This window comes from Zingiber officinale, chromosome 8A (assembly GCF_018446385.1).
Source record: "Zingiber officinale cultivar Zhangliang chromosome 8A, Zo_v1.1, whole genome shotgun sequence".
NCBI lineage: Eukaryota > Viridiplantae > Streptophyta > Magnoliopsida > Zingiberales > Zingiberaceae > Zingiber > Zingiber officinale.
The window spans coordinates 48504792-48530553 of record NC_056000.1 but is presented as its reverse complement, the minus strand read 5'-3'; the positions used below and the strand labels follow the sequence as shown (position 1 = coordinate 48530553).

The window sequence follows — 25762 nt, the reverse complement described above, 5'->3', positions numbered from 1 at the left end:
ACATAATACAATAAGGAGTAAAAGCTATAAAATTCACCATCACCACGCAATCAATGAAGCAGGCAAACATAAGGTGGGTTGATATGCAGTGAAAGTGTTAATTAAGTGGAACTACAACAAATCATGACTCAAGTATGAGCTTTTTTTGCTGCTTTCATCTTTCCCAGATAATTCCTTCAGTGATTTTTGCTGCTAACTTGGTTTCTGTTTTTTCACATCTTTGTATTAGCGGAATGGATTAAGATTATAAAACCCTCTTACATTTCTTTTGCAGTTGGTTGATTTTGAGAGCTGGAAAATTATTTTCTCAGAATCTAAGAAAAGTGCTGGTTACTTCAGCATTGTCTCTCTTCCAGAATATAATGTTCCTCGAGAGCAACAAGAAATGGAAATTCCTAAAGCCGATGGTTTGTAAACTCTGGAGTACTTGAGATTTGTAAACTGTAAAAACACATAAATCCACCATATGTCAAATAACTAAAACAAATGTGTACATGTATCAAATAAAAAATATAAGATCACAAGTGTTTGTCATAAACATGCTTACCAGCGTGTTGAAACCTATTATGTGAATGGTGGCTTCGAATGAACTTCACGAGCAAGGCCAAAATTTACTATCTTCACAAAGTCCTTGGTTACCAATAAGTTCTCTGCAAAGGTCATAATCTAGTTTAATAGAATGCTAACTTCACCAAAATAATTATAGGTGCATAAATCACATTTAACAAAATAAATGCTAATCCTAGATAACAACGTTGTAGGAATAGATATGTTAAGAGCACACAAATGAATCTTTATAGGGATATTTGGTTAAAAGCGGAACTAAAGAGGTACACCTACCTCCCATGTCAATAAGTCACTTCCTCGAGTTGGATATGGCTTTTGCAAATCTAGCTCCATATAGAAGGTGTAGAGTTTGATATCTTGAAGCTGCAAATCCAATCAGAAGTAGGATTAGCGTGGTAAGCAAGACATTGAAAATCCCATTAATAGACACATATTGGCCATGAGAACCCTTGTTCTTGTCATTGAAATAAGGTGACTAGGAATAAAATAGGCACTAGGAATGACTAAAAATAAGTACAACTAAAATTCATAATTAGGATATCACTATGAACGACAGTAGTGAAATAGTCTCCTTTCCGATGCCAATCAATTTTTGTCACAACCTGCAAAGCAAAAGAATGAATAATAGAAAGGTAGTGGCAAAGAACATTATAAAACTAAAATTATTAATAGGTTGCAGCTTAGGAACACACGCAATATAATTAAAGAAGGAATCAAATATAAAACTGCTTTATTGCATAAATTCCTCAAGCCGAACCTTATTTTCTCCCCCATTTTCTTTGGCTTCATTTTAGAACACTTGCCGTGCCAATCACAACCTTCCGCAACGATCCAATGTTTAGAAAATCTTAAAATATCATCTTAAGCATGTTTTCTTAGGCTTCATTTTAGACCTGTCTTTTGTCGGCCTACTAACAATGATCTTTAGCAAAAACAATAAACTGACTGCAAGCTGTGCACCTAATCTCATTATATGATAATGCAACAATCAAGTTGGAAAAAATTATACTAGATGCCATATCTGTATGACAAAACATTTCAAAGATATTTTTGTAAATCCATTTAGGTACATCAGTACATATTTGCTTTCATCCACATACTGAAATGTAAAAAGGATGAAGCAAAGCTGTCAACCTTTGGTCATATTGTTTGTTCTTATAACTGAATTGTAAAGATCAAACTTGTTAACAGATAGTGGAGGGAAGAAAGTGAAGAAAGCTTGCAGAAGCTACAACCAAATTCAGCTACAACACACACAGAAACATCAAACAATGAACAGGACAACTGGGAAAATTCCACACAGAAACATCAGTATAAAGAATGAGTCACGACTCCAACATCTAAGACAGCATCATCTATGGAAACATGATACTAGTGGAGTTGAAACTTACAGGATAGAAAATTCAACAAAAAAAAATAAAACAAAGCCATCATGTGTCTCAAAGTCAAGGCTCAACATCATAAGAAATATGCATACCAAACTTATAAGTCGTTGATAAAATTAATTCTTGACAATAAGGATACTAGTTGGTGCTTACAGGTAAGGGGTTTACGGAAATGAATTGGTCAAAAAAGAATAAATTATCAAGCAAAGAACATGAACTTGCTACCGTAGTCATGTAGGATCAGCAAGTACTCACGTATCTTGACTCGAGGAGATTCTTCAAAGTTTCCTGGAGAATCTATCATTAGTGGCAATACAGTTTAATGACAGAATCTGCTCCAGCTGTGAATAGCCATGGCTGCCTCGGATGAAATTTACAATCTAAAACACCTGTTCAATTAATAAGTTAATGTTAGGTCTAAGATAGGCAGGAATTGCAATTTTTATTTGAGTTAGAAAGCCATAGTTTCTTAATCTAGACGCGGTAAATGAAAAACAAGGAAAATAACAAAGTTTGCAACACAACTGACCTCTGCCATTAAACTGAGAGAATTTGGTATGCCTAAACTTTTCAGGGCACTTTAGGTTTCATCCTGATTCCAGCCTCAAAGGCTAGGTAACTAGGTATAATGTCATGATTTTTATATATTTCCAATTTGTCAGTGTGTATTAGAAAAAAGAAAGAAACAAAACTGAGATATAAAATAGGCACTAGGAATGACTAAAAATAAGTACAACTAAAATTCATAATTAGGATATCACTAGGAACGACAGTAGTGAAATAGTCTCCTTTCCGATGCCAATCAATTTTTGTCACAACCTGCAAAGCAAAAGAATGAATAATAGAAAGGTAGTGGCAAATACTCTACCAATTAAAATAAAGTAATCCAAAGGATTAAGTCTATGTCCAGAAACAATTAAGGTAATTTGATGTGCCTATATTGAAATTAATTACTATACAGATACATATGTACTCTGAAGGGGGGATACACAGTGAATATAGCTCACCTTGCAATGCTTTAATCGGATGCAATCATATTTATCATCTCGAACCCATCTCACTGCTGGAGTGGTATTTCCTAAAGCACAGAATCGAGTGCCAACTAATCTGAACAGAAACTAAAATAATATTATGAGTAAAAACACTTACCCTCATCCTCCTCTAGTTTTGATTCCTCCACATGAAGCAACTCCTTGACCCTTGCTTGATTCTCTGCACTTCCCAATCCAATATCTAAAATAAGCACATCGCATCCTCTGAAACAATGTGTAAATGTATGTCAGAAAGAAGCAGGGTGGAATTAGGCATCGAAAACTGAATTAAAAAAAAACCCTAGAGGGTGGAAATTAAATTACAAAAACCTGGAGGAAATGAACATACAAAAGAAACGCTAACCATAGGTACGGCTCCCTTCTTTTAACATAACCATATTAAATTTATATTCTAACCTAAACCATCTAATATCTAAATTCCCATTAGATCTTCAAGGTTACAATCTTCCATAATCACCTAACATGAAACCTAAATGTCACTGAAACCATTTCAGATTCAGGTTAATCTTTATTTACAACATTCAATTACCCAATATAACAACTCTTATCCTTGTTAACTAGTAACACATCATACCCTTAACCTCCAACACCAGAACAAACAAATTCTTATTGACTCTGCCGTGGATCCAGCTCAAAACACACAGGATTCATTAGGTAACATCTACTGCAACTAATGATCGCACAAGGGTAAGGAACAAGAACTAAACCGTACCTCAATCCCCTACAAACAGAACATTACATAGTGCATCTTCACTAGCCGGATCAAGAAGAAAGAATAACAAGAAGTCATCAAAACAACCTGTTAACAACAACAACAGATCGACCTCATTACCTCTGCACCCTTCAATCACCGGAGACGATCACTGATACGAAGAAGAGATCGATCCAATAGAGCTGTGGTGGCCGGGACCAAAATACCAGTCTCTGCTTCCCAGAAAGAACCACCTGAATCAACACTAGAAAGGATCAAGGTTCGAATTCACAACCAAAACCAAACCCTTACCTCCAAGATCGAAGTTAGGGCAACGACTTGTTCTTGCCGATGAACAGGGACAGAGATCGGGAAGGAACAATGGTTGTTACCTCCTCCAAACAATCGATGCTGGCCTGATCCAACGCCGACGCCCTTGGTTCCCTCCCGACAGCCGGCGAAATTCACCGATCGAGATCCGTCGCCGTTGTTCACTGAGATCAGAGAAGGGAGGAAGGGATCGGGGAGAAAGAAGGTTCGGCTGTAACTAACCTCTCTTCCTCTCAATGCTCCAAGGTCCGCTCTTCGCCGGTGCCACCGAGAGAAGAAGAAATCGCTGGTCTCGGTCGCGTGAAGTCCGAAGTCGCGAGAAGGAGAAAGTCGGGGGAAAAGAAAAGGCTTCGGCGCTTTATAGAGAGGTAATTAGACGATTAAGAAGAATGAAAAGAGGAAACGAGAGGTTTTGACCGTGTACCCAGCGAGTGAAGAGGCCGAGAAGGAGAAAATGAAGCACGGAGAGCCTTTATGCCTGCAATTTTAGAGTTTTAACAGGCAGACATACTTCGTTATTCTTGTACTGCACTCGATCTCTCTGCTTCAGAAGAAGGAGACCCCTTTACACAAGATCGGAGATCTCGGTGTTGTTCTCTCTTCCTTCGGATTCCCTCATATTGCCGACCAACCGTGCCATGGTGGTCGTGGGCGTCCTCTAGCTGTTCGGATCTTGTCGGCCCCTACCTTAGCCGGGAAGAGCGAAGAGAGGAAGGAGGAGGAGGAGGAAGAGAGGATCGGACGAGGAGGCAGAATGGAATGATTTATACTGCGATTTTGCTTAGGATCGAAGCAGGTGGTTTTGATCCTAAGGGGCGTCGATCCAGGAAGAGGAAGAGATCCAGGAAGGGGAAGAGGGAGATGAGGCTGAGAGAGATGGTCGGAGGTTTAGGTTTAGGTTTAGGCTGAGAGAAGGGGGGCGATATTGGTTTAGGTTTGGAGGGAACTTTGTGAAGTGTTATAAATTTTGGCTGGTGGAAAAATTAAATTATTTTTTTTTGGTTCATTAACATCGGGTTTTAAAAACCGTTGTTAAAACCGATGTCTATTAACAAAAAAAAAGGCGCTCATAGACATCGGCTAAAAAATCGATGTCTATGAGCGAAAATCTGCGCTTATAGACACCGGTTTTTGGAAAAACCGGTGTAAAATACTCAAAGACATCGATTTTTGCTTAAAACTGTTGTTGTTCCACCGATGTCTATGAGGTTTTTTCTTATAGTGGCGTGAGGTTAGGGCTCCAGTCTTCTCTGCGTTTGGGTTGGGCAACCTCATGCTGTCGTGGACGCGGGGACGATGGAGGCTGTCGTGGATCGCGAGAGGTTATGGAGGCTGCCGTGGATCGCGAGAGGTTAGGGCTCGCTGCCTCTTCTTATGTTTGGGCACACGTTTCGCGTGAGTTGCGTTTCTTGTGTGCACGCACCGTGCACATGATAATTTTTTATATGGATTTTGTGGTCCAAGGATGGTCCAAGGAAGTTTGGTCCAGAGAATCCGCTCAGTTTGTACTTGGATGGTTGTTTTAATATATTTTAAGGTTAATTTTTAACGGATTTATTGGATATCTGATCTCTTGTACAAAGAATTACTGTATTAGGATAAATATTTTTTTTATGATTTATCACTTTTCAGTAGTTATAGGGCTGTCATGATAAGCTGTTAAGATGACAATTTTGCCTCGTGTTCCAGGAAGGTAAAATAGGCGGAGTGTAAAAAACAAGTATTCATAAAATACTTTTTTAACGTAAACAGATATTTATGAGCGATGCATTTTAATAATTTTCAAATGAGAGATATTGTTTAATAATAGGGATAAAAGATTTTTTTTTAAAAAAATCTTATATTTCTTTTTCTATTATTATCAATTATCTATATAATTAAAAGTGATAATATATTTAATTTGGTGATTGCGTTGTTGTTGTAGCAGCAGCGGTAAGATTAGCATAATGAATTTTTGGACGTTAATTTTTTTTTATTCTATCAATATATTAATATTTCCTATTATAAAAAAAAATTAGCGAACTCCCGTTATACAAGGTTTCTGAGAAAGATCTATTATATATAATCTTATCTTATTTTTTATCAGAGACTGTTTTTAAGATTTAATTTAATTTTTTTTTTTTTATCATATCGTAATAAGGCTGATCTTTTTTGACTTTAATTTGAAAGTGTACTCAAATAGGAGTGATCCGTTCCTTTCAGTCGTCAGATTTCCTCCTCTTTCAGACTTGTTCTTTCCAGTCGTCCGATCCGTCGCCGGGGGTATGGCAGCTCCACCGGGCGACAACGAGCGGCCGCGTGTCGGTCTCCTCTACGACGAGCGGATGTGCGCTCACACGACGCCCGATGGTGAGATCCATCCCGAGTGTCCGGAGCGGATTCGATCCATATGGAAGAAGCTCGAGTCCGAGGGGATCCCTCAGAGGTAGATGTGTATTCTCGATGGTTGTTGGTTCAGGTTTGGGAAATATATTCGGTGTGGGCTTATGAACCCTAGTTCGCAACTGTTTTACGGAATGTCTCGAAGGAGATCTCTCTGTGGGTATTTGTGTTGTTTAGAGTTTGTTGAAGGCACCTGCAAGAACTAGATAAGAGATATTCATCCATCTGAAAATACTACAAAGATGAGACTTTTTAATTACAAAGTTACGCTGAAATTGTTGTGGTTGAATAAACTATTGTAAATGCCGATAGTTTCTTTGTTTTTAGAATTCTAAGAGGTACTTTGTTTGATGGCGAATATGAATGCAGACTCGCTCCTTGTCCATAATGACCTATCACTTATAGGACATGTTTCCGAGCTCGCTTTGTAACCTACAAAATATGGATACCTTTTACGAAATACAACATAGTGATTATTTAGAAAAATATATATATCGGTTACGGAAATTGTTTCTCTTACTTTTTTTTCCGTTGGGGTTAGTAAATTATTTTTATACTGATACATTTCCTATTGTATTTTTTTTTAAATGGCTTTCCAGATGCATAATTCTGGATGCTAAGATGGCCGAGGACAAGCACATTGCATATGTCCATAGTGCGAAACACATCAAGTTGATCAAGAGTATCAGCTCTAAGGAATTTGATTCTCGACGTCAGAGAATTGCTTCAAAGTTCAACTCTATATATCTCAACAAGGGTTCATCTGAAGCTGCTTACCTTGCAGCAGGATCAGTTATTGAAGTAATGTGTGATGTGTCAATGAGTATAATTGCAGTTGACTATTTTATTTGTGCTAAAACATTTTGTTCATGCAATCTAAATGGAGTTTCTACTGATAAAATTGATCTTCACTTTTTATAAATTTCAAGTAGGTCTCTGAGAAGGTTGCTAAAGGTGATATCAATTCTGGTATTGCTATTGTTAGGCCTCCAGGACATCATGCGGAACCTGATGAAGCTATGGGTTTCTGCCTCTTCAATAATGTGGCAATTGCAGCTAATTTTCTTTTGAACGAGAAGGTTTACTCATGTCACATATTTTTTACTATACTACTATATGACATGTTGTTCTTATGTAATTGCTACCTTTTTTTATTGCAGCCAGAGTTGGGCATAAAGAAGATATTGATTGTGGATTGGGATGTTCATCATGGAAATGGCACCCAAAAAATGTTCTATGATGATCCTCGTGTGTTATTTTTCTCGGTTCACAGGTATACCACCTTTTATTGTATTGTACTCAATACCTTTTGTATCATTGAATTTTCTAACTAATGTTTTAGCTACTTATTTTGTAACATGTTTTATACCATAAATTCATTACTTTCTGTGTTTATTTATTTAGTTTTTGCATCTTATTGGTTCCTTTGACTATAGGTATCTTATAGAATACATGAAGTTGAACCTGCTCCAGTCTTTTCTATCTCAGATGTTGTCATAGATAATTCGGGCTGCACCTCATTATAACTTCTATATGTTGGTTGAGGTGTCACATGATTCCTATGGCACAATGTCTTGCATATGAATGTATTAATGTCTCAATATCTACAGCTTTGTAGACCTTCTTAGCATGATTCTAAGACTAATTAGGATATCTCATGATTTGATTTCTGCAAGAAAGGCACTTTAATATTCAAGTATCATAAATAGTAGTTATCATGAATTGGAATATTATTCCATGACAGTATGTGTGGTCAATTTCACCAGTCGATTGATATACTAAATAGGTCAAGGTAGACGGATGGTGGGTTTTCTTCCACATGCGAGTGTTCCATGAATATCTTTGGTGAGCTAGAAGATTCGATCCATCTTCTCGTTCGCGATGACTTAGAACAACTCTACACAACTCATGAACATCGTTTGCAACGAAAGTAGCTTCTTCAAGCTCTATGATGACTAGGTATAGCTTTGCAAGGATCACAATGACTCGTTAATAGCTTTCGAGATCGCATAACTTTTGATACAACTCCATAGGGTTAATTTAGCTCACGAATAGCTCCATGTGGACCACACAAGAGGGCAAAAGTCTTGAGTAGTTTCCATTGACCGCGGAATAAACCATGGAATAGTTCCTCTTTATGTGTTGCTATCTTTTCTTATTTTTCATTTTCCTCCTTCCTCCATGTCCAATTTGCCATGTGTTGGTATTTTTACACAATATTGAAAATGCCTCTTTCTAGCAGATCATCAAAACTCTGCCTCGGATTGAGATTCTAAACCTCGTAGCAATGCCTTTTTGTTTGTGGTAACTCCAGATACACCCCTGTGGATTCAAATTTCAACAATACCTCATGCACTTGACAAATAAAAAAAATGACGTTCGGACGCAATGCAGTTGGCTTGCTTGAATTGTGTCTATGATCATCCTGGGGCAACATCAAGAGTCGTTAGAGAACATTGCTAGAGTTTTATCTGGAACTTTGCAATGCAATGAACAGAGGGATTGTTCATACTGTTGGAATTAGGTTGAAAATTTGCCAAAGGACACTCAAGCACCGCAGGAACATTAACAGAGAAAAACAAACACTTGAATTAGGTCAAACACTTTTAAGTTTTAACAGATTTTTTGTCTTTTCATAGTGACATGTTGGAGGGCGTACCTGCAATTTTAAACCTAAAGAGGTCTATTTTGAGTTGGTCTGACAATTTACCTTTTTCAATATACTAATTACTTGATTGTATCTTTGCTTATTGACATGATTCATTTATTGATTATGATTGTAGGAATGATTCCTTTAGTTATCAATGTTTCATCTCGGATATAGTTTTTCTATTAAATAGTTGGAAGTGAAGTGCTGATATTTGTTGTTAATTTGTTAGTTTGCTGATTCATCTCTAAATGATAATTGTATGAATTGAAATATTTGACTTTAAGGTTTGAGAACATTTTCTTCCTTCAATCAAGATCTATGGTATTTAATGCTGCTGTTGACATGTTTCTTTCAATGTATAATGTATTTCTACTAGATGATTTGTGAAATGTTTAACTTCACTTTCATTGGATTCATTGAATAGTGTAGTCGATCGCATTGCTTTAATTAACTAGTTCATTATGAAGTTTGGGAACAGCCAAATATTCATCCTATAATTCTGTATTAAAAATCTCATCCAAGTGACAAATTCACCAAATTGATTTTTTTGTTCTTTGTGTTAAATATTCATTCTATAATTCTGTATGAAAATCTCATCCAAATGACAAATTCACCAAATTGATTTTTTTTATTCTCTATATTATTATCCTATAACAATCTGCAATTATCAAAGAATTTCAATTTTATTATTTTCTTTTGGACATGACATTTTTTGGTTTTAGGTTTGATTATGGAAGCTTCTATCCATCTGGTGATGATGGTGCTTATTTTATGATTGGGGAAGGACCAGGGGCAGGGTATAACATTAACATTCCCTGGGAGCATGGTCAATGTGGTGATTCAGACTACGTGGCTGCATGGGACCATATATTGATTCCTGTAGCCAAAGCATACAATCCTGATATTATCTTGGTTTCTGCCGGCTTTGATGCAGGTTACCTTTGTTTTACAGTTACTTTTTTTTTTTAATGCATAACCAAAAAGTAGCTTGGTGGATTTTGTCGTTATAAATTTGTTGTAATAAGTAGGGAAAAGTGCCGATCCACATAGGAGTAAAGAAGGGGTTGCCTACTTGTAAAAGCCACACTTGTGAACTTGCTCCCGGAGGCACAGCGAGAAAAGGGTCAATGACACTCAAGCTCACAAAGGTAGAATTTGCAAGTGTGGAAGTAGATAATTGCAATCGGCAACATTAGGTGCCATCAGGTAGAAGTGACCTAACGTTAGAGGTGAATGCTACAACAGATGACTCTCACTGATAGATGTTCCTTTTGCATAATACAAATGCTGGTGAAAGCTGACAGTTGACAGAGTGCTTCCAAAACACATTGAGATGAATTGATTGGAGTAGATCCAACTCCCCCATGTGACTAGGGCACAGACAAGCGTGCGGTGATCGTTGATGTATGGAGAGGAGGCGAGTCCTGCTTCTGGCTATTGTAGATATGTTTCCTCATGGTGAGGAAGGGGATTGTACTGAAGAACTTGTAGAATTGGGCAGAATGCTGCTTACGAATAGGAAGCATGAGAGAGAGATGAGTAGAGAGGATCAAATGATGGGAGAAGCCTCATTGGAAAAATTCCTACCCATTAGAGACTTATCCTACTACATAATACCCTATTAATCTGATACTGCTAGCATTTGTCTTATTGAGATGAGAATTCCTCACACTCCAAGTTTATTGCAATAAGCAATGAAATGCTTTAGAAGCAGATATAAATTGTAGGGGACTTTTAATTGATTGCTACAGGAGACGGACTTAGAATTTGGTTGTCAGTTATGCAAATATAGTTAATCAAGCTCAATAAGCTGGTCTGATCCAGGATGAACTAGTTGATATCTACATCTTAGTCCACGTATGACATGCAACTTCATGTAATAACTAAACAAGTACCCCAAACGTGATATCCATATAAACATCAATAATGCTTCTCTTTACTGTGTGTTACATTTGAGATAAAACTAAAAATCTTTTTGTTTAAATTTTAAAAAATTGAAATCTTAGATTTGAAATGACCTTGAAAAATTGTGCTCTATACCATAGGGTTGCATTAGGTACTGGAATCATTACTAGAAATTCTCAAAAGCTAAGTATCAGTGATATCAAATCAGGACTGATATAAAAAATTTAATAAATAAAAATCAATTAAAAAACGTAACAACGTTAAGATAACAATGTTTGCTAAATAAGACATCAAAAAAGATATCATGCTCCTTTGTTCCTGTGAATGAAGCCACAAAGTGAGCACCACCTCTCAAAGACTTTTTCTCGGATTATCATCAAAGTTTATCAATTATTCCTTGACTTTTCAAGATTGCACAGGTTCTTGGTGGGGCGTTCAAGAAATTACCTAAAGTCGGATCAGCAAACACCAATTCTGATCTAACTCACGAATACGTATCAGGATCGGCTGAGTTTGCCAACCATATTCTATACAATAATTAGTCCTGAAAGTTACACAATGGAAGCTACCACAGAAAATCATTCATAGTAATAAATAGAAAATATCTACTTCAGTAATCATGCCAACACATTTTTGGTTTTGGCAGTCCAGAGAGTTAACTTGCTTGTTGGTCAATCTAAGAAATTGTTATTTTTTTACTCTGTTGGTCTGTGAATGGCCAAGTCATGCTTCACAATGTGCAGTAAGTACCTTGCTGTTATATGGCACAGATACACTACTTGAGTGAATTTCTGCTTCTCTTAACTGTTGTTTTGAATTGTATAATTTTTATAGAACAATTTCTCTGGTTTTCATTATAATTAATTTATCTTGAACAGCCATTGATGACCCTCTTGGTGGTTGTTGTGTTACACCTTATGGTTATTCACTTCTATTAGAAAAGGTAAACAATCTCCAAACCACTGATTTGTTTGCCCAACCTGATTATTAGAAATTGTACTGTCAAACTTAGTAATTCATATTTATCCAAATTGCTTCAACCTTTTCTTTGAACACAGATTTTTCTGACGCTTAGACTTACAATTTTGTGTAATTGCTTGTCTTCTGTTAAAGTTGATGCCATTTGCCCAAGGAAAGATAGTAATGGCCCTGGAAGGTGGATATAATCTCAATTCTATAGCTAACTCTGTTCTGAGTTGTGCAAAAATACTGTTGCATGAAGAAGTTGTTGGATCTTCACGCAGTCCTGCTTTTGAATCTACATGGGATATCCTAAAAGCGGTAATACATTTGTCATCCATTTTCATCTCATGATGGCTATTTCCACTTGTGGCAATTTTTTCTGTTCATGATGGTTTCTTCAGGTTCGACATGAACTAAAAGGATATTGGCCTGCTCTTAATATCAAGCTACCTCAGAGCTTACTAGCTAGCCGTGGAAGACCTCGCCCACCTGAGGTGAGTAGTGTATCTTTAAATTGCATTTTTGTTTTGCATACAACATATAATATGTACTTCCTATAAATCTTTGAAACCTGTGCAACTCAAATCAAAGAAATTACTCCCCACTTTTTTGGTTAATTTATTTTCCAGGCATTTATCTGAGGTTGCTGAACCAGGATTGGACTATATTCCTATATTACTTGATAGTTGAGAGAGAGTTTGCTTAAATATCCTGGTTTAAGAGCTAAAGGAAACTAATGCTTTGCCATATATTTTCTAGATGTGATATCTGCACAATACTAGCTCAATCTCAAATGTAGGATATTTTATGCACATTGACCAAGGCTTCTAGTAGGTCTATAAACAAGCCGAGCCAAGCTTTGTGCTGTTCAAGCTTGTTTGATAAGATAGCCGAGCCAAACCGAGCCAAGCCGAGCCTAAAATGTACCAAGCCATTAAAATAATTGTTCAAGCTTGGTTTAGTTTCTTTTTTATGAGCTTGAGCTTGGTTCGAGCTTGGCTTGGGCTTGGTTCGTTTAGATGTTATCGAGCTCTTAACTCAAACTTGTTTGATTGTTTGAAATTTTTACATTTTAAGCTTGTTTGATTAGTTATTGTACTTGATAATACAAATTTGTTGGTTCATTTTGAAAGTTTATTTATTTTAGCAAGTTGATGAGAGTTTTATTGACGAATATTGCTCACGAACGTTGCTCACAAACGTTGTTCACGAACATTTTCACTAATATTAACGAGCTGAACATATATATGTTCAAGCTTATTCATTTAGTTAAATGAGTCGTTTCAAGCTTGTTCATTTAATACATCTTGTGTATATTGAACGAACGTAAACAAACTCTTACCCAGTCGAACACCAAGCTTGTTTATGAACGTTCTATTTATTTACAGCCATAGCTTCTGTCTTATTGACGTTTAATCAGCTTTGAAGTGAGACAATCTAGCCCAATCTCAAATGAGCATCTCGGTAGGTAGTAATCCCTTTGAGTCTTTGTGGGCATCGAAGTGCCTTTGTGGGCATTGAAGTACCTTAGTGGGCATCGAAGTTCCCCACTCATTATCAGCATGAAATTCTAGATGTGATGTCCAAATGCACATTGCTGAGGTTATTTTATGCAGATTGACCATGACTCCTGGCTTGACAAGGTCTTGTTGTTTTGGAGCGAGATAGTTTTACCCAGTCTCAAATAAGCTCAATAGGTAGGTATCTCTTAGAACCTTAGTGGGAATTGAAGTTCCCCACTCATTATAAAGGTGAGACAAAGTTCAACCCTTGGGGAGAGTTGAAAGCTCGTTTCATTTCCACAGGGTGGCGCCATATATTGTGCGCATTTTTGACTTGGTTGTGGGTCCATCAAGTTCTTACTTGGTTTGGAAGTCAGGCACATTCTTGCTGTTTAGCGCTTTATCAAAAGACAGATTGTAAGGTGGGAGTCTCTTTGAGCTTTAAAACGCATTAAAGTGTTCTACTCTCTTGAACATGGGACTATATTCCTTTCATTAAATAATAAGTTCTAAAATCTCAATTGCTTGAATACCATGTTTTGATTCTCCTTCCTCCTGTTGTCACTACCACATTAGGTAGGTTGTTGTATCTAGCATCAACATGAGTTGATTGAATACCATGTTTTGATTGATTGATTTTTTTTTTTTTCATGTGTTGTGAATTTTGATTTAGTGGTCATATATGTTGGGAACTAACATGGGGAGAGAGGAGAAAGGAGATGAATTTGTTTGAGGGAGCTAATACCTATAAATCATGGTATATTTTTTGTTGTCTCATGATTTTCTTGCTCTCTTATGAATGCTACATATATACTATATTAGTAGTACATAAACGAACAACTTCATACTCAATAACCAGATACATAACTAAAACGACACATTACAAAAAAGTAGTAATAATATGGAATTAGTCTGGTTGTTGTGTAGCTTGTTCTTATTCTACATTCAAATTAAAAGATGATTCTCTTCTATAAAAGCCAACTCCTTGCTCGTGCTTCACTACACACCTCTCATGTGAGATTTGCTTGGAGCCCTTCGTTTGAATAGGATCTCCATTGTGGAGGATTCTCATAACTGTGATATGATCATCTTCATGAGCCGTGGTTCATAATCAAGTTAAGAGGTTTTGGTTATCATTTTGTGTAGTTCAATCTCAACCACACCTTACCTGTCTGACATCTGTGATACTTCGCCACACTTGCTCTTCTTCTTTGAATGCAACACAAATTGTGCATGTTTAGTATCCTGCACAACTCGTGTTGCTTCTCATTTATCTATCAGTTTTTAGCCATAAAAGGATCTGAATATAAATTTCAGGTAACCTACTCTAGTTCTGAATCTGAGGTGGAGATGGATAAGGGCATCAACACTGCAGAGAATGTGGAGGATGGAAAATTTGCTGAAGATCTGATTCTACCACTTTCAAAACTGGATCTAGATGAAGATTGCGATGGGATAAATGCTTCAAGTAAACTTCAAATAGAGGGACACTCATCTCAATGCGAATCATGTCATGATCCACAAACACTGATACCAAGCGATATTATTGCTAGTAGCTTCACATGGAGATCTTCATTGTCAAAAATTGAAGTTTGGTATGCAAGCTATGGGTCAAATATGTGGAAGCCAAGGTTCTTGTGCTACATAGAAGGTGGAAAGGTATCTGTAAATTTTTGCACAGCAAATAATTACTGGTATTCTAGATATGGGACTTCTCTGTTTATTTTCTGAGCTGTTAAGAAGGCATTTCTATTTTATGTTTTCACAATTATGCTTTACCTTATATTGTATAGAAAGTTAACTTTTTGCATTCTTCTCAATTGACTCAAGTAGAAAGTGGGTGCATCTTTTTACCTGCAAATTGATACCATACTTCTTTTAGTAAATCCACTTTGCTGTCTGATCAATATGTAGTATGGTCTGCCTATTTACACTTCCAATGTAGGTCTGAAGCCTTTTCTCTTGGTTCCTTCACCATTTGGATGCTTTAGTGTACAAATTTCACTCCCAATAATTGGTCTAAGAAGATAACATCCTTGTTCAGTGGATTTAGCAGATAGTTTGGTGGGCAGTTTTTTAGTTCTCTTATGCGAGGTTTCATGTGCACTGTAATGCGTTTATACTTTGATGAATATTCATTATTCTATGAATCCCTTTCTTTCCCTCTCTCCTCACTCCATTTTTACTCCTACTTTCTTCCCTATTATTCTCTTCACTCCTCTTTCTTTGCAGTTCACTTCATTTGGATCAGTCATTTCCCCCTTTCTTTCCGTCTACCTACAAAAGAAGAAGAAAGCTAATCACTAAAGTTAAGTTGTCACATACGTGATAGCTATTATCTGCTACAATCCCACATTTCTATGTAGTCCCTTAGGCTAGGTTTTCTTCGGTGGAAAGATAGGAAGGAAAGGAGAGGGATAAAGAAAGGATCATGGAATTCATGTTTCATGAATGATAAATCACTCATGTATATTTTGTGTTGCTTTCACTTTGCCCTACCTATTATCCTTCCAAATAAACAGCCCTAATATACATCATGGATCATGTAGCTGATGACATTTCTTCTCTGGGAGAAAGAGAGATTGGGTGGGAAAATGCTAGTTATGTAAGAAAAACTGACTGCTGCAAACTAGTGTGCATCACTTGTTGGCGATGTGGACATGTGTGTAAAGATGACCGATAGTTTCTATAGTTAGATAAGTGAAACAGTTATTTGACAGAGTTGAAGAATCTTCTAGTTGTAGGCTATGACACATCAATATTATTTCTAAATTCCTCTTCACTTAGTGTACAAATTGAAGTCACCAGGAAAGTTTGAGTTTTTGCTGAGCCCCCTGTGTAATATTCTATTTTAAACATCAATTATGTCTCTAGCAATTAGAAAAGACATGCATGCACAATCTTTCAAATCTCATGCGGTGTAAGCCAGCATATGTTAATCCTTCATATTGTTTATTTTAATTCATGCAAGCTGAGAGTAAAGATCAATGGAAAAATGACATGGGATATATATATATATATACCATTTTTTTTTATGATCTTATGGGTTTATGCTTCTTAGAAGTTTTTGGACGTTGATATCAATAGTACTCAGTAGTAAATCTTAGCACCAAGGTTCTAAAATTCGCTAGGCGCTAGTTGAGCGCAGACCAGCGCCTAGCGCCTAGGCCGCCTAGGCGGGGACTAGGCGCCGCTAGGCGGATTCCTCGGTATCCCTTGTTTCACGTGGACTGTGGACAATGTTATATGCAAATCTAAATGTTGTTTTAAACAATTTCATAGCAATGAAGATCTAACTATGTATGCTGAAATAAATACATACTTTCCAATACCAAAAAATGAAAAACTATAAAAGAAAACTAATAGTTTTGTGCAAAGGAAATATACTAGGCTCAGTAAATATGAGTAAAAGAAACAGTTAAACAATAAAACATGCAGTAAGTTATCATAATCATTTAGTAAACAGTAGAACATTGGAAAATAGTAGCAATAATTCAATTCAAGATTACAATGCATTGTGAACTAGTAACCACTAAACAAAATATAATTGTTAAATAACATAAATCATCTCTTAACAAAATGAGTTCAAAATTATACAACTAATAATATCTCATAGACTCATATTTATTCTGCTTCTTCTTCTCCATAATTTTCAATAACTTGTTCTTCATCGGACACAAACTCAATATCATTATTGTGATCCTCATCTTCTTCTTCGGATTCAAAATCATCTTCATGAAGTTCTCTCACTCTAGAGCTTCTTCGGGGTTGTAGATTTTCATCCGCTCCACTTGCTTCATCAACCATTTGCCAAGTGAGCCCGGAACCTAGTTCAACTTCATCATCTTCCCCACCATCCATAATCCAACCTTGTGCATTTGAAGCATCTTTTGCAAGAAGGACATCAACATTTCTTTCTTTTTCTCTTTTTTGTTTGTTCAACAATCTAGCATTAAATTGGACAAATACTAGATTGTTCAACCTGTTGGCATTCAACCTATTTCTTTTCTTTGTGTGAATCTAAAAAAAAACAGAGAAAGTAAATACTATAGTTAGTACCTGAATATAGAGTATAGACGTTAAAAATTATAACTAATTTAATTAAAGAGTAGACTGAAAGTTTAAAACTTACTCCTTCAAATGTACTCCAATTTCTTTCACACCCAGATGTACTTGTAGTTAATGAAAGTATCCTCAATGTCACCCTTAGCAAGTTAGGTGTGTGAGCACTGTATGTACTCCACCATGCACATGGATCAAATGTATCATCATTTTTTTCACATGCTTTTGCTGCCAATGTTTTTCCAAATAACCCAGTCTTATTTCTATATTTTGGAAATTCCTTGTTAATAATTGTATCTTGTAGATCTAACTCATTGGCATGCAAAGTTTCCATGCATTCAAAAATCCCCATCGCGACCTCCTCATAAAGAGCAATAGAACTATCTTTGTAGTAAAAATAAGGATTCAACAAAAATGCAGTGGTATGCAATGATGTATCAAGTCTATCCTTCATTTTTGACTCAATAATGACTATGATAGGTGTTGATACATTCTGACTGGCTGTTATTTTGATCTTTAGCTTGATGAAGCTCCCCATATAGAAACCCCATCGATGACTTTCTATCTCCATATACCAATCGAAGAACTCTTACCAAAGGAGCAAATATTTTCAAACAAAGTGTCACACCATTCCAAAAACTCATGCTCATCACTGTAGAGTAAGCCAATTTTCCTTTGTTTGTTTTTGACCATTTACATTTCTCCCACATATCACTTGTAAACATGACCCTTAAACTAGCTTTTTTTTTTAATCAAACTTTGCAATGTGAGGAAATTTGATGCAAACCTGGTAACTCTTGGTCGGACTATGTCTCTCTTCTTCGTGAAACTTCTTATCAATGATAAAGTTTTATGGTGAGCATAGATGAAAATGGTAAAAGCCTTGGATTGCTCAATCACCTTTTTATATCGTGAAAGTTTGTCAATACTTTCAAGCATGAGATTAATAGTGTGAGTTGCACATGAACTCTAAAAGATCCCGGGTCGTTTTTCTCTCATCAATTTAGCTGCAGCCATATTGTTGGTGGCATTGCCTGTAACAATCTGAACAATATTCTGAGCTCCTACTTGTTCAACACACTTGTCAACATACTCAAAAATAAGTTTAGCTGTATGCGCCTCCTCTGAAGACTCCTTAGACTCTAAAAATGTAGTACCCTCCTTGCAATTAATACACAAATTTAAGATTCTTCTTCTTTTTCTATCACTCCATGCATCTGTCATGATCGAGCATCCATTCTTTGCCCATTCTTCTTCATGTTTCTTCAGCAATTGTTTTGTTTTTTCAACTTCGGCTTTCAATAGTGGCTCCCTAAGTTGATATTGAGTTGGAGGCTTGAATCCTGGTCTAAATTGACCCACTGCCTCCATTAGTTGCTTGAAGCTATCATTATCAACAACATTGAATGAGATTCCATGTTTATAAACTCATCTCCCAACATATTGTTGAACTTGTTGAGTTCTCTCTTTGAAAAGAGCCTCATTTATATTTTTTTGGCGAAGCACTTTACTTCCACTGGAGCCTGCATTTTCTGGAGCAATTGTCGATGCATATCTATCCATGGGGCCAAGTGGAAGAGGTTTTTAACTCCATCCATACCTTCAATTTCAAGACCTTCTTCTTCATCTAGGGAAATAGCCACCTCTGCTCTATAACTTTGTTCTTTCATTATTTTGTTCTTCTTTCTGTTCCTCCCTTCTAAAATAGCCTGTTTGTACTTATTTTTGTCTTCTTGAGATGCTTTTCGACAACCAGATACATTTTCAGGTATATTTCCAATGTGCTCCTTTATCCTATACACTCCTCCTGACATTGCTTTTCCACATAACTTACATTTAATTTTGTCGAGGTTCTTAGGATCAATCAATATCCCAAACTCCCATTCGATATCATTTGACTTTCTTCTAAAAATTCCGGATTCGGGTTGAGTGACAGATGCTGTCGAAGATGGATTGCTTGTCATTGATAACAGATAATCTGAAGGAAAAAAAATTATATATAACAAGACATAATATGATAATAAAATTTAATTATACCATACAAATATACAATACAAAATAATGAAAATATGGAATATAACATTAAGTCATTAACAAGTGAATATTTTTTTATATATCTTAATCTAATTAATAAAATTTATTAGATATTTGTTTAAATAAATTTAATTTTAAATATATTTTTTATATTATTAAATCTGTTATATACTTATATATAAATTAATAATATTTATTAGAATTTTTAAAATTTTAATTTAATTTTCGTATTTTTAAAACTGATTTATATAAATTAATAATATTTATTAGAATTTTTAAAATTTTAATATAATTTTAATAATTAATATTTATAAATCCGATTAATATACATTTATAATATATAAAATTTATAAATATGATTTAGATAAATTAATAATACTTATTAAATTTTTTAAAATTTTAATATAATTTTAATATGTATAAATTCGATTAATATAAATTTATAATATTTTATAAAATTTATAATTTATAAATAATTAAATATGATTTATTAATTTATTAATATGTATTATATGTTTTTTAATTTTAAATATTTTTATATTTTTAAATCTGATAAATGATAATATTTATTATAATTTTTTAAATCTGTTAATATATAAATTAATATTTAATATTATTTATTTAAAAAATTAAATATATTATTTATATATTTAAATATGATTATATAAATTAATAATGGTTATTAGAATTTTATATATTTAAATTTATTTTATATAAATTAATAATATTTATTATAAAAAAGATAAATTTTAAATATATTTAATTGGGATCTTAATTTTATTAGGCTTTATGAACTCAACCCTATTATTAAAATTATCCCCGTTAGGAGTTAGGAATTGTTTTAATTTATTAAATCTAAAAAAAAATTAAAAAAGAAAAAAGAAAAATGCTAAAAACGCCGTCTCTGTCGCGACTCGCGCGACGACGCGAACGCCATTGGCTGCCACCGACAGCTCGTGGGAGGGCTCCGGTGCTGCCGGAAGCTTCGCCGGACGAGTCCGATGCGTCCGGCGTTACTTCCAGCGGCGCCGGTAGCGTCGCGCGGAAAGCTTTTGGCACAGTCAGAAGCATCGCGACTCTACCAGCGTTGCTCGAAGCAACGCCGGACTTCGCCGGACGCGTACGGCGCGTCCGGCGACGCTTCAGGCAGTGTCTGACACCTACGATGCGTCCGGTGTTGCCGCGACGAAGATTTGAGAAACAAAAAAACATAAATGAACAGGAAAAAAAACTTATCGGAAGCAACGCGATCAGGGAAGACGAAGAGTCGGGGCGATGAAACAAACGAACGCCTAGCAAATACCTAAAATACCGGTTTAACATGCCTTAAAAAGCTAGGCCCGCCGAAGCTCGTCGAAGCCCGCCGAGGATCGCCTAGGCGGCCCAGCCGCCTAAGGCTTCCGCCTCGCTGGTTTCCGGCGCGGCAACCTGCCGCACAACGCCTAGGCGGCCGCCTAGGGCGCAATTTCGAACACTGCTTAGCACAGTAAATACCAGCAGCAGGAGGTAAGAATAGCAGTTATACTCGGTAATGTTTATACTCTTTATATATATATATATATATATACTAGGTCTAGGGCTTGTTGCTTCCTTACTTCTTTCTAATGTCTTCTAGTGAGCCTCACCTATAAAAGATATACAAGAAGGCTAATGCCGCAGCTATGTAGGAATATGGCTATTTTGTTGTCATCCTTTCTAAGCCAGCACAGCACAGGTCTTACCTTAGCCTACTTATCTTTTACCGCTCACCACCATGTTACTTGGAAAAGGACTAAAGAAGACCTTAGAGGTAAGTAAGAAAAGAGGCTAATAACTGGATAGACTCATCTTAAGAAGTAGTACGTACTTGTATACAGATTAGTAATCTTATATAGATAGAACTAGCGCAGGATAATTTACATAGAAATCTTACATATTGCTTTTACATAGAACTAGTGGTAGATAACAGATAATATACAAGATAATTTTACAGATAGAATATACTGCTCTTACATAGATACTAAAAACTTATAGAACTATTGCTGGGAGAACACTTGAGCAGAGGAGAGTGATTGCTTCGAGTCCTTGGAAGTGGAAGAGGAGGGGCTTTTATAGACAAAGAAAAGAGAGGGTACTTCAGAGAGAAGGAAAGTTTTCTTGCATGAGAAGGAAAGCATCTGGAAAAGAGAGGGTCTGTTGGAATGGCAGACAGGTGAGGAGATAATGGAGGGCCTTCGTTTCGGAATGGAAGACGTGGTAGAAAAGGAGGACTGGTGGCAGGAAAAAGAGGAGGTCCTGCTTTTAGCTTTTAGGAATGGAAGACGGGTGGTAGATGAGGATAGCTTGAGGATAGGAGGTACTATTAGTTGAGTGGAGTTACTATAGAGTGGGTCGAATTTTAGGGGTTGATCATATTATCTATATTATGTTCTCCTGTAGAATCCAAAGATGGGACTTGTGAGCTTGACACTTGGGTTGGTGCTCTGTGCCTGGCCAGGGCAGCCTGGTAGGCTCTGGATGAAAGTGCTGAACTTGCTAGTCGTTTGTTACTCATTCTTTCTGTCTATTTTTGATAATGATGAAATAGAGTAGTATGCTAGGTAGTAAAATTGAACGAAAAGAATCTAGTACCCATTTCCTTTGGTTAGTAAATTTTCTTGGCGAAAGATTCTCCTACCAGAAAATAAGTATCCGGGTCTTAAATTTTGTCCCAGCCCTATTGTATTCCTTGGACAAAGGCACGCCAATGTTTGAGTTGATCAGCAAAGAGGGAGGAGCTTCCTAAAACTGTCATATTTGTCAAAGTCAATACAAGGTGAGTCTTTCTTTTGGCATTTGAGTTTGGGGCTTGGCCTCATAGACTATTGTCATACCTTCAGGAGGAGTTTTGTGAAAAAATTTCAGGGCTTCACATAGTTCAGTCTCAAACTCAAATGCCAAATGAAAGACCCACCTTGTATTGACTCTGATAAATATGGTTGTCAATGCCAACTTATTTACTCTTTTCGCAGAGCCAATGTGGTTTATGAAACTTACACAAAAACCGCCTACAAAGACCGGATTATTACTCCTTTTACTTTACTAGACTATGGTCTCTGCATAAATTATGGACCATGATCCCGATTCAGTTAAAGACTTTCCCAAGAAATTGGGCACTGTTATTTCTACAGCATTAAAAGAAGAAATATTTATGGTCTGCACATTTGATAGTACTCCACCTGAATGGCTGAAACTCAAAATCGAACCCACTCGACATCTAGTCAAAATTGACGTTAATGAGGTTGGTGGTTACCAAGCATAACTAGAAGACTACCCATCTTACTCAGACTTTGATTGGGAAGCTCCTCCTTTTGCTGGGACTGGAACAAAATTAAAGACCCAGACACTTATTTTTTGGTAAGAGAATCTTTCACTGAGAAAATTTACTAGCCAAAAGAAACAGGTACTAGATTCTTTCCGTTCAACTTTACTACCCAACATACTACTCTATTTCATCATTATCAAAAGAAGACAGAAAAAATGAGTAACAAACGGCTAGCAAGTTCAACACTTTCATCTAGCTGCCCTGGCTAGGCACAGAGCACCAACCCAAGCGTCAAGCTCCATCTTTGGATTCCATAGGAGAACATAATATAGATAACATGATCGACTCCTAAAATTCGACCCACTCTATAGTAACTCTACTCAACTAATAGTACGTCCTATCCTAAAGCTATCCTCCTTATCTGCCACCCGCCTTTCATTCATATAAGCTAAAAGCAGGACCTCTTCTTTTTTCTACCACCAGTCCTCTTTTACCTCCTTTTCTGCCACCTGTCTTCCATTCCGAAACGAAGGCCCTCCATTATCTCCTCACCTGTCTGTCATTCCAGCAAACCCTCTCTTTTCCAGATGCTTTCCTTCTCATGCAAGAAAACTTTCCTTCTCTCTGAAGTAACCTCTCTTTTCTTTTAAAAGCAGTCTGTAAGATTTATGTGTAAATTATCCTGCATTAGTTTTGTCATAAGTTTACCAAGTATTAATTCTTAAGATGAGTTTGACCAGTTATTAGCTTCTTTTCTTACTTACTTCTAAGGTCTTCTTCAGTCCTTTTCCAAATAACATGGTGGAGAACGGTAACGGTAAAAGATAAGTAGGCTAAAGTAAGTCTTGTGCTAGCTTAGAAAGGACGGCAACGAAATAACCATATTCCTACATAGCCGCGGCATTAGCCTTCTTGTGGATCTTTTACAAGTGAGGCTCACTAGAAGACATTAGAAAGAAGTAAGGAAGCAACAAGCTCTAGACCTTGTACATAAAAATAAAAAAAATAAAAAAAAAAGAATAATAAACATTACAGTGTTCTTACCTGCTACTGCTGGCATTTACTGTGCTAAGATTTACTGCTGAAAACTATTGATACCAACGTCTAAAAACTTATAAGAAGCATAAACCCATAAGATCATTAAAAAAAAAAATTGGTTATTGAGCTTAAGTCATTAAGTCAAACATAGGCTTTTTATGGAGCTCAACATTATATTTACATTTTCGTTCAAACATTAATCTAATAAATGAAACATATTATTTTCTTAATATGAGTATATTATAAACAATATAAAAGTATAAATTTATAAGATATACACCATATTTTAAATATGTGACTATTGAAACTAAAAAGACGTGAATAATATTATCAAACTTTATCCAAAGTATGAATGAATTAATTGTAAGTTTTGCTGATGAACCTTAATGACACGAGCTCTCTAGTGCTGAATCTCGTTTTCTTTTTCTTTTTAGAGAAAAGAAATATTCAAATGTATAAATTGAGCCGGGTACCGAGCTTCTACATAAACATTTTAACTCTTGCAGGTGCAAGGTATGACTGTTCCATGCAGTGGATCACTTGATAAGAGTTTACCAAGAAGCATTATCTGGAAAGTTTTGCCTCATAGATTATTGTTTGGAAGATCTTATACCCGTACATGGGGAAAGGGAGGTGTTGCTTTTCTTAATCCTGAAAGGGACACGAGCGAAAAAGCTCACCTGTGCATGTATAGAATAACGTATGTCATTTGCCTTGTCCTAAAATTGCATATTTTGGTTGTTAACATTCCACTTATATTTTCCTTGTTTTCCACAATTCTTACCTAATAGACTCGAGCAGTTTAATGATGTATTGGCTCAAGAGAATAGTCTGCACCAAGAAGATGGAGCAATTCAGAGGATGGTATCTCCATTGTTGGATGTAGACATCCTTAATTATGTCGCCAAGAACAAGTCTACTCGCTTGGAAACCATTAAGGTACTACACCTAAGATTTCTCAAATTGTTGCTTGTCATGTGAATGCTATTTTTCGGAAGAGAATCTAACCATTGTGGAGCTACTGCAGGATGGATGGTACTCCACTGTTCTTTATTTGGGGGAGGAGGATAATGTTCCAATCTTAACAATGACGTATGTTACTTAACTATGGTCCAGATTTTTATTCTTTTCTTTGTCGATTTGCTCTAAATGGATACTCGTTAATGATCCATATGATTTGCTGTTCTTCCTTGCACTTATAATTTAAGGTCCATTTCAAAACCTTGTCACTGTATTCTTCTATGCAGTTGCTCAGCGTCAGATATACAGTGTTTCAAGTCTGGTGAGTTTCCGACATCTGCGCCTTCTAGAGACTATATGAACACGTTGGTGAATGGTCTCGTGGAAGGGAAGCAACTCACCGAGGCGGCGGCCACTGCATACGTCGATGATGCTGCCTCGAGAAGATTATAAGGTTTAGAGTTCCTGTCTCATTTTGTGAATTGCTTCATTGAGCAAGAACAAAGTCTCAAGTGCCAGATTTCTAGAATCCATACAACTCATTCTGGTTGAAAGGTAGACTATGGTCTATCGTCATCAGATTCAACTTTACTAATCTGTAGTTACTGTGTGTTTCCTTTGAGTAAAATCTATCCTTCTGGATAAACTAGCTACTTAAATAGTCCGTCTATTTATTATTTTGCTGAGAATTGGTAACCGCGGACGTATATACAAATCGGCAAAAGAACTTACATTAAAAAAAAAATAATCAAAAGAACATGTTTTATCCTTATAATACTCTTTATTTAAGCATTTTTATAGCTATTAGTACTCTTAACTGTTAAAGCTATAGCTGCTAAAATGTGTTTAAGATTTAGAGTTTACAATTTAATCAATGAATTATTCACCTTGTAACAGTTATAGAATTATTTCTACATGTTAACTGTTAATCTACAATAGTGTTTATTTCAATAGTCTT

General features: G+C 36.1%; 1 protein-coding gene and 1 long non-coding RNA gene across 3 annotated transcripts; one reads left to right on the top strand and one right to left on the bottom strand.

Annotated features, from left to right (window-relative positions):
* Window positions 1-2491: 2491 nt before the first annotated feature.
* LOC122008925 lies at window positions 2492-4126 on the bottom strand. Its single transcript, XR_006119425.1, has 5 exons — window positions 4088-4126; window positions 3837-3949; window positions 3102-3208; window positions 2960-3030; window positions 2492-2771 (listed from the first exon to the last, which is right to left on the bottom strand). It is a non-coding gene; the product is annotated as an uncharacterized LOC122008925 (long non-coding RNA).
* A 2079-nt stretch (window positions 4127-6205) lies between these two features.
* LOC122008924 (histone deacetylase 5-like) lies at window positions 6206-25463 on the top strand. Of its 2 annotated transcripts, none has more exons than XM_042564838.1 (13): window positions 6206-6450; window positions 7007-7208; window positions 7340-7486; window positions 7568-7680; window positions 9780-9991; window positions 11841-11905; window positions 12076-12243; window positions 12327-12419; window positions 14745-15086; window positions 24351-24544; window positions 24636-24783; window positions 24872-24936; window positions 25092-25463. In XM_042564838.1, the coding sequence occupies exons 1-13, from the start codon at window positions 6290-6292 to the stop codon at window positions 25255-25257; spliced, it is 2076 nt and encodes a 691-aa protein (XP_042420772.1). In that variant the 5' UTR covers window positions 6206-6289; the 3' UTR covers window positions 25258-25463. The 2 variants fall into 2 exon arrangements, with proteins under 2 accessions (XP_042420772.1, XP_042420773.1); XM_042564839.1 differs by lacking the exon at window positions 6206-6450 and adding an exon at window positions 6508-6670.
* Window positions 25464-25762: the final 299 nt, after the last annotated feature.